Source organism: Serinus canaria, chromosome 14, assembly GCF_022539315.1.
Source record: "Serinus canaria isolate serCan28SL12 chromosome 14, serCan2020, whole genome shotgun sequence".
Lineage (NCBI taxonomy): Eukaryota > Metazoa > Chordata > Aves > Passeriformes > Fringillidae > Serinus > Serinus canaria.
In genome coordinates, this window is record NC_066328.1 from 2202456 (window position 1) to 2212025 (window position 9570).

Below are 9570 nucleotides of genomic sequence, written 5' to 3' on the forward strand. Positions count from 1 at the left end.
CAGGGTGGGATGGGACAGCATAGTAGTAGGTAGGATGGAATGGAGCTAGGGCTGGATGGAATAATGTGGCACGGAATGGTCACAAGTAAGGATGGGGTAGGATAAAGCAGGATAAGATAGGGTAGGATGGGATGGAGCTAGGGCAGGATAGAAAAAGGTGGCATGGGGGGGGGACAGGTCAGGCTGGGATAGGGTAAGGTTTGGTATGAAACGATAGGATAGGTTGTGATGGGTATGGAGTGGCATGGGGACAGCTCAGGAGGGTATGAGGTGGGATGGGTTGGAGACAGGGCAGGATGAGGGTAGGATGGGAGAGAGTGGGAGAGGACTGAGTAGCGTAGGAGGGAGTAGAATAAGAATAGGATGGAGCCAGGTCAGGACGCGACGCGGTGTGACGGGCCCGTGCCAGCACGGGTCGGTACCGTCCCGGCCGCTCCAGTCGCCCCCCGCCCCGCCGTGTCCCGCCGCATTCCACCGCCGCGTCCCGGTGCCGCTCCGGCCGCGCTGCGGCCCCTCCCGCCGCCTTTGTTTACGCGGGGCCGGTGCGGGGCGGGGGCGGCGCCGGGCGGGCGGGGGCGGGCGGGGGAGCGGCGGCGGCGGCGGGCGGGAGCCGCGCTCGCTCCAGCTGTTTCCCGCCTTGGGCCGCGGGCAGAGGCCGGAGCCGGGCCGGGAGGGGCTGAACCGGGCCGGGACGAGCCGGGCTGGGCTGAACCGGGCCCCCCGCCCCCGTTATGGAGTACTTCATGGTGCCGGCCCCCAAGGTGCCGGCCCTGCAGCACTTCAGGAAATCCGAGAAGGAGGTCATCGGTGGGCTCTGCAGGTGGGAGAGCGCCGGGAGATCCCGGGCTCGGGGGTCTCGGGGGGACCGGGGGGGGATGGCGGGGAAGGGGGGAGCGGAGAACGGGGGGAGCGGCGCGGCCGCCGCGGCCCCACCGGCCGCACGTGGTCCTCCCGGCCGCGCACATGGGACCGGCGGCCGCGCGTGGCCCGGGCGGGCAGCGCCGCGCCCCCAGCCCGGGCCGGGCCCCGCGGGTGCGGCGGGGCGCGCTGGGGGCGGGGGGCGCGGGGCGCGGGGGTCCGGGGGGCGCGGGGGTGTGTGTTTACCGCCGGGCCTGGCCGTGACTCTGCAGCCGCCCGGAGGAGGCGGGTCGCGGCCGGGGCTGCCGGGACATGTAGTGCGGGAGTGGCGGCACAAAGCCCGCGGACACGCGGGGAGCCCCGGCGGGCGGGGGGGCGGCCGGGGACGGGGGCTGAGCCCGCGGGGGGGGGGGGGGGGGGGGGGGGGGCGCGGGCCCCGGGGCCACGCGGGGCGGCCCTGAGCCCCCCCGACCTCCCCGGGCCTGGAGCTCCGGCTCCCGGGCACGCCGAGCCCCCCGGGTCCGGGTCCGCCGTAGGGCCGCACGAACGGCCGGGCCCCGCGGGGCTGAGGGGCGGCCCGGACTCTGCGCCACGTGTTGGGGGCCCGGGCCCTCGGGGTGCTGCCCCACGGCCTGGGGGGCTCGTCCCGGCCATCCCGGGGAGCGGCCGCACCTGAGCCCCCCCCGGAGGGGCAGCGGTGGGGCCGCGACCCAGGGCGGGGGGAGCGACTTCTCTGGGCTCCCTGGCGGGGGTCGCTGCGGGCCCGTGGGCTGGGGGTGACTGCGTGGGCCGGGGTGCGGCCGTCCCGCCCGGGGTTGGGGGCTGCGCGGCCCCACACTGACCCCGCACGGGGCAGAGCTCGGGGAGCTGCCTTCCCGCTGCCCCCAGCTCCGGGAGACCCTGCCTGGGTCTCAGGCCGCTGGGTGACACCGTGCGTGGAGCTCGGGGTGCCGGGGGCTGCCCTGCTTGTGACCTCCAGGAGCTCCGGGACACCCTGCCTGCCAACTCAGGGTGCGGGGGGGACAGCCTTCCTGTGAATTGGGGCTGCTGGGGACACTCGGCTGTATCCTGCTTGTCCACTCAGGTGTACCCTGACCCTGTAGGCTTAGAAGTGCCCTTCATGGAAGCATGGAGATACCCTGCCTGTGAACCTGGGGCTGCCCTGCCTGCAGGTTGGGGATCACCCTACCTGTGACCTCAAGGAGCTTGGGGACCCTGCCCCCATGGCCGTGCCTCCCTTGCCCTCCAGCACAACCCACAGCACAAGCTGTGATCAGTGTTGGATATGAGTGGACAGTGGGGACAGTGGGTCATCTGCCTTGTGCCTGGCTCCAGCACCTACATGGCTTTTTTTCCCTCGGGGTCCAGGCCAGAGAAATGTCCTCCCCAGCGTGGGAAGGACCAAATTATGCTTGCATGACACAAACCCCACAGCACCAGCACCAGGCTGGAGACACCCCAGGGGATCCAGTGGGTGCCACCTGCTCCCCCTGCCTCTGTGCTTCCCCATCTCTGGCCATGCTGGGTGTCTGAATCCATGGGGTTTTGCCCTTTCTGTATTTCACTGTCACTTCTCAGGTCTCTTCCCAGGAAGAGCAGCTGGGGCAGGTTACAGGAGGTCTCCCGGTGAGGAAGCAGGCTCTTCCTCCTTTCCCAGTATTTAAGAAAGCGCTTCCGTGCTGCCCAGTCCTGGGCCTCTCCATCCCATTCCCCTTAAGTGTCTGGTGGTCCAACATCCTGGAGCAGTGCTCCAGCCACCTCCTTACCCCAAGAGGGACGATGTCTCCAAGACCCGCAGGGTTTGGTGTGTTTTGGGACAAGTTTGGGGCTGGTTTCAGCAGGAGCAGGGAGGTGGGTGACAGCCACCACCAGATGGGAGCCCTGTGCCACAATCCTACTGCAAGCAGCTCTTGGTCCATGTGGCAGAGGCTGCTCCCAGGGAGAGGGGGAGACCCCTGGGCACCCATCCCAGTCCCACACCCCCGGGATTGCACATGAGGGAACAAGTGCAGGGTGTGCTTGGCACCCAGCATCAGCCTGTGCTGGGACACTGCCCCAGAGGCTGGGGATAAATATCTTCCTGGTCTCCATGGGATCAGCTGGGGTCCTTCCTTATCCCCTTGGCATGCACTGGAATCCTTTCCTATACTTCTAGAGTAATCTGGGATCCTTCCCCATCCCTTTACAGTAATCTGGGATCCTTCCCTATCTGCTTGGGATGAGCTGTGATTCTTCTCTGTCTTGCTGGGCACAACTGGGATCCTTCCCCATGCCCTTGGACAGACCAGGAATCCATCCCCTTCTTAGGCTGAGTGAGGATCCTTTCCCATCCCTCTGGGATGAGCTGGGTCTTTCACCATCCCTCTGTACCATGGATGAGTTGAGGTGCATTCCCCAGTTGCAGCAGGCAGTGATGAGGCCTGAGAGTCTCTGGTCACTGCCTGGGCACACGGTGGTGCTGCTGATATCCCTTAGATCCCCGTGCTGCCAAACCTCCGTGCTTCCTCCCTGGCCTCACCAGGATGCTGGGCTTTGCTTCCCAGCCTGGCTTTGGCAAGGCTCTGGGTGGAATGTTCCCATCTCCCCATCCCGGAGCTGCCGGGCACCTGGACAGGCGGCTGGAGCCCGTCTTATCTCGCCCCGTGCCGGCGGCCCGGCTCCTGTGTTTAGTCTTTGGTGCCTTGCAGCATCCCCGGCGCCAGCGGGTGCCGGGTGGCTGCACTCTGGGGAGACTTGGCGTGGTGTGATCCAAAACCTCTGCCCTGCTTCCCTCGGGGAAGAAGTGGGGTGCGGGTGAAGCTGGACCCCACGGCAGCGAGCTTTGCTCGGGTCTGGTGCTCTGGACCCAGTGGGTGTTGGCTGCCCGGAGCCCTCGCCCTCCGTGCCGGCATTTCCCGGCCCATCTGCGGGGCAAGGGCGTGGGGGGCGAGGAGGCAGCGGCAGGAAGCAGGCAGGAGCTGCGGCTTGGGGTGGGACGGGGGCTTCTCTGCTGGGAGCTGTCATCTGGAAGCCATCAGCGGGGCGGGAGGGAGGGAGCCGCCTTCCCGGGGCCACACACGCCGGCCGGCCCCGCGGGGACACAGCCGGCCAGCCCGCAGCCGCCCTCGCCCACCTGGGGGTCCCCTTGCCCAGGCTGGGCACTGGGCAGTGTGTCTGAGCCCAGTGGAACCAGGGGGCTGCAGCAGGGCCATTGTTTGGCCAGTTCATCCCCCAAAGCTTTGGACACAGGGCTGGAGAAACCCTCCCACCTGCTTTGGTGATTCCCGGCACTGCAGCCATCGTCCCCTCCGTGTCACCCGTCCCTTTGGTGGCTCGGAACCATCACTGCAAAGCAAGGGGGGATGCAGTGAGCTGGCAGCAGGGGTGCAGCCCCTCTTCCCTAACCCTGGGTCTCTCTCACAGCTTGGCCAACATCCCACTGACTCCAGAGACCCAGCGGGACCAGGAGCGGCGGATACGCAGGGAAATCGCCAACAGCAACGAGAGACGGCGGATGCAGAGCATCAATGCTGGCTTCCAGTCCCTGAAAACCCTCATCCCACACACGGATGGGGAGAAGCTCAGCAAGGTGAGCAGGATTCACACGTTGGTCCTACATGTGGAGGGGCTGAGAGTGAAGTTGGGGGCATTTGGGTGTTAACTCGGTGATGGAGTTCTCTCCTGAGGAGGTTTCCCAGCAGGAGTGGGTGTGCATCCCCAGCCCGGTCCCCTGGAGTGGGCTGGGAATGTGTGACAGCCCCCAGTGCCACAGGAGCTGGGTGACACATTCCTGGGTGAGGAGGGGACCTGTGCAGAGGGGAGTGGGGTGAGGAGGCAGCTGTTGGGTTCCTGAGGTGGATGAATTGGAGGGTTTCACTGGGGGAAGCTGGGGTGAAGCAGACTCCAGAGGGAGACACCAGGGACAGGCAAGGAGCAGTGCTGCTTGCAGAGCTCAATGGGAGGAGGCCTGGGGGGACAGGGGTCTCCTGCTTCAGCCTGCCCCTCCTGGCTCCCCCACAGGCAGCCATCCTCCAGCAGACGGCCGAGTACATCTTCTCCCTGGAGCAGGAAAAGACTCGGCTACTGCAGCAGAACACCCAGCTCAAGCGGTTCATCCAGGTACTGCCCCGGGGATGGGACAGCAGGGGGTGGGACAGTCCTGGCTGGCCAGGGTGGGGTTGTCATTGCAGTTCCTTGGGCTCAGGGTGGGACCCTCTTCCTTGCTCAGCCAGAGAGTGGAGATGTTTCCATTCCTCTGGCAGGGCAGGGAGCCCCATTCAACCTGGCATCTCTTACCTGGCAGGGGGAGAAGGGTTGGGGTCCCATTTTCCATTATTTCCACCCATTTGGGGTGTTGGGGGTGGCCTGGTGGCAGTTCTGGTGCTGGGGTGTCCTGGTTGAACTGCCCTGGGTGTCAGTGTGAGAATCTGGCTGGCACAAGGCTGTGGGGATGAGGACCAGGGTAGGGGACACGGGCAGGAGCCCATCTGTCCCCAAGCATCAAACCCAGCCCCAGGGAGACCCTTTCCTGCATGGAGCTCTGGTGGGGAGTGGCATCACCCAGATGTCTGGATGGCAGGGAGAGAGAGCATCCCCCTTTCCCTGACACCACATTCCCACGGCAGGAATTCAGTGGTTCCTCCCCGAAACGGCGACGGGCAGAGGACAAAGACGAGGGGATCGGCTCGCCCGACATCTGGGAAGATGAGAAGGCCGAGGATCTGCGTCGGGAGATGATTGAGCTCCGGCAGCAGCTGGACAAGGAGCGCTCGGTCCGCATGATGCTGGAGGAGCAGGTGAGGCCAGGTGCCTTCTTGCAGCCTCTGCCATGTCCCCAGTGAACCCCAGGGACATCAGCAGTGCTTGTGGGGTCACCAAACTCCTGCTTTGGACATTGCTTCTCTGTGCTTGTCTGGGGCTTCCTGGGTCCCACTGAGGGGACAGACGGGGTTCAGTGGGGCCATGCTGGACTCCCCACTGATGTTGGGGTTCCCTGACCTGCAGGTTCGCTCTCTGGAGGCCCACATGTACCCCGAGAAGCTGAAGGTGATTGCTCAGCAGGTGCAGCTCCAGCAGCAGCAGGAGCAGGTGAGGTTGCTGCACCAGGAGAAGCTCGAGCGTGAGCAGCAGATCCGAACCCAGGTGAGTGCACCCCCAGGGACTGGAACACAGGGGGTGGGTTTGGTGATGGACTTGGCATCTCCTGTGGGCACTGATGTCCCAGCAAAGCTCTCCCATACTGATTTGGGGAAGGGGTGGCCCAAAGTCCCCCACAGTGCTTGGGGCTGTGCTTGTGGGCACCCTGAGTTTCAGGGAGGGACTGTGGATTGGACCACCCATGGTGGCTTCTCAGTGACTGTTCCCTGGCACAGAGGGGTTTGTGCAGGGAAGGTCACTTGCTGCCAGAGAGGGTTTCATCTCTGGGGCTTCACCTTTCTCTGGGTGACTCCTACTGAACTTCAGGGATCCCCAAACCACTCCCTGCCACCCAGCAGGCTGGGAAAGGGGAGTGTCAAGCTGGCAGGCAGAGGGGATGGGAACCTTCAGCCTTTCCCCCGGGACTGCTGGGTTTGCCAGTGGTGCAGGGAGGAGGTGAGCTGTGCCAGCACTGGTTCGTGTGCATGCCACCCTCAAGCCCAGCCCAGGGCCACATTACTCTGGGAGCTTCAAAGGGAGGAACAGCAGCTTCTTCCCTGCTCCTTGGGCTTCTGCAGAGCTGTGGCCCTGTAGGGTCCCCGCTGGCTGCCTCCCGGGGAAGTTCAGCCTATTTTTAGGTGAACTCTCCGTAGCCTCCTGCTAGGGTGGATCTTCCCGTCCGCTGCTCAAACGAGGATCTCCGAGGGGTGTGGGGAATTCCTGGCCACGTAGGGGCTGGCACTTGCCTCTCCTGGCTTCAAAGCCCAAATCATTGCCCTTTGGGATACGGGGAATCCTTCATGTTCTGCTGTGCAAAGCTGAGGTGACAGCAGCTTTCAGCTGGCATCCTCCTGCATCTGCTGGGATGGAGACCTGGAGCAGCCAAGTGGTGCTTCAGCTTTTGTGGAGCTGGGGCTCAGTGAACAAGCGCGATGTTGTCCCCACACCGCCGTGCCGTGCCCTGCTCACCGGGGGTTTCCCTTCTGTCCCCAGCTCCTGCCATCACATGCTCCCCCAGCGCCCACCCACCACCCCACCGTGATCGTTCCAGCGCCGCCTCCCTCCCATCATGTCACCGTGGTCACCATGGGCCCGTCCTCGGTCATCAACACGGTCTCCACGTCCCGGCAAAACCTGGACACCATCGTTCAGGTCAGCTGGGGGGCAACGGGGGGTTTGGCAGCGGGGGGCTCAGGGGGGGTCCCTAACCCTGGGCTGGGTCAGAGGTGTCCTGACAGCCGGTGTGTGCCCTGGGCAGGCGATCCAGCACATCGAGGGCACGCAGGAGAAGCAGCTGCAGGAAGAGGAGCAGAGACGCGCCGTCATCGTAACGCCCGCGCGCACCTGCCCCGAGCCCTCCGCCTCCGACACCGCCTCCGACACCGAGGGCAACGACAGTGACTCCATGGACCAGAGCAAAGAAGAGCCCTCGGGGGACGGGGAGCTGCCCTGACACCCCCTGGCCAGCAGCTGGGGAGGGAAGCTGGGGCAGGGGGGGAGAAACGTCAGAGAATATGCTGAAATTTTTAAAAAATACAACGTGATTTGGGTCTCTTTTATGACCTTTTTCCAATACTGTAAAGCAGAGCGTTAGAGGCAGGCAAAGGTCACCCTTCAGCTCTCAGGGGGGCGCGGGCTTGGGGGTGGCAACAGTGGGGCACGGGGGGTTTGGGGCATGGTGGGGGGTGTTGGGGACGGGCGTCACAGCCCCCCACCCTGGTTTATCACCCCCCACCTGCCAGCCCACAGGGAATCCTGCCAAGCTGGCAGCAGCCCCACTGTTTCTGATGGTGTTCCCTTGGGACAGGGCCTTTGGTTGGGATCTTAATTTGGTTTTTTTCCTTCTCTTGTGTTTTATTTTTTTTTTCTTTTAATTGAATGTTTGTTTTTAAGCAGGGGCGGAGATGCCAAGTGACATGGCAGCAAGGGCAGGACAGGGATCCCTGACTTCAGGGTACCACCATGGCTCCTGCACCCCACATGGGGCGGGGAAAACCCCCTTGGAGAGTAAAATAATCCTGGGATGATGCCATTGGAGCACGGAAGGAGGGCTGGCATATGCCATCCCTCCCTGGCATTTCCAACACCCACATCCTTGGCACAGGGATGGCAGGTTGGGAGCTGATTTTTACACCCCATCCCTGTCCCTGTGCCCATTCCTGTCCCCCCAACCCGTTCCCATCTTTCCTTTAAGCACTTAACCTGGTTTGTGGGGTCTGTCAGCTCCGAAGAGCTTTTCTATTTTGTGATTGTGTCGCTTGGGTCTGTCGTGGCGGGTGGGGGGGTCCCTGTTTTGTGCATCCCCCTCTCGCCCCACTGCCCCCCACCCAGCTGTAGGGTTTTAGGCCAGTTGTGTGTAGAGCCTCGGTGGTATTCAGTAGGTTCCCCCCAGCTGTTTCTCGGTTCCTTGTCCCTTTTTTTTGGTTTGTTTGGTTTTTTTTTTTTTTTTTTTTTTTTTTTTTTTTTTTTTTTTTTTTTTTTTTTTTTTTTTAAAATTTTCAGGTCTTTGTGTTGATTGAGAAGCTATTCTATTTTGTTAAGAAAGTTGAAAAAAAAAAAAGAGGCTCGTGCCTTTGTAAAGAAACAAAATAAAGTTTGTACTTGGTTTTTTAGAAGCTCCGTCCCAGCGTTAACGTTTGTGGGGGCAGGGATGGATCCCACCCTGATGGACACTGGTCCCTCTAGGGCTCGTGGGGAGGGCAGAGCGTGCTGCCTGCACTGGGAATCACGGCAGGAGTCAAAGGCAGAGGGTGCTGGCCCTGGTGCTGGCCCTGCTGTGGTTGGTTCCTGCTCAGCAGCCAGGCTGTATTTAAAGGCTCAGCCCTGCCAGTGCTGCCCACGTGTGATGGGCACCTCGGGGCTCAGCTCAGTGCTGAGGTGGAGGTGGGGGACATCTGGGCTGGTTTTAATGAGACCACACAGCTGGGGGGAACTGGGGTCAGACTTTGTGTCCCCCTTCCCCAGGGATGGGGGTATCCATCTCTCCATGGAGATGACTCGTGACGCGGGGTGGGGACACTCATCTCTCTCCATGTTTTTTTGGGGGGAGGCACCCCTCTTCCCATGGAGCACCTTCCTCTCAGCATCCTCCCATAGCCATGGGTCCCTCCTGTGGCCATCCGTGGTGTCCAGCCAAGGGCTGGCTCCTGCCTGCTCTGGGCCATCAGCCCCCGCTCTGCACCACTGCCCCCTTCCCACCCCCCCATCTCGGGTTCAGGGGCTCCCCCTGCTCCCACTCTTGGGGAGCTGTTGTTTGCCACCTTCCCTGAGAAAAAGCTGGGTCACAGCCCCCCGTGAATGGCTCCTGCACTGAGGGAGCCTAAGGGTCACTGTGCCATGGCCAGGCTCTGGGGACAGTGCTGGGAGGCTGTTCTGTACGAGACCAGTGCTGGTGACATTGTGACCTGTGCCACGCTGCCCGTGCAGTGACAGTAGGGACACCATCAGGGTGGCAGAAGCATGGCCTGTTTCTTTTGGGGTCTATGGCATTGCCTGAAGTTGGTGACCTGTGGTGGCTGGAGGGGACATCAAACCAGCCCAGGACGCGATGCTTGAGGACAGCCACCTTTGGGGACAGATGAGGACACTGCAGTGCGG

At 62.9% G+C, this 9570-nt stretch overlaps 1 protein-coding gene across 1 annotated transcript; it reads left to right on the forward strand.

Annotated features, from left to right (window-relative positions):
• Nucleotides 1–601: 601 nt before the first annotated feature.
• Nucleotides 602–7532, forward strand: TFAP4 (transcription factor AP-4). Its single transcript, XM_050980262.1, has 7 exons — nt 602–820; nt 4261–4426; nt 4858–4956; nt 5463–5633; nt 5842–5979; nt 6967–7125; nt 7232–7532. The coding sequence occupies exons 1-7, from the start codon at nt 732–734 to the stop codon at nt 7424–7426; spliced, it is 1017 nt and encodes a 338-aa protein (XP_050836219.1). The 5' UTR covers nt 602–731; the 3' UTR covers nt 7427–7532.
• The last annotated feature ends 2038 nt before the right edge of the window (nt 7533–9570 follow it).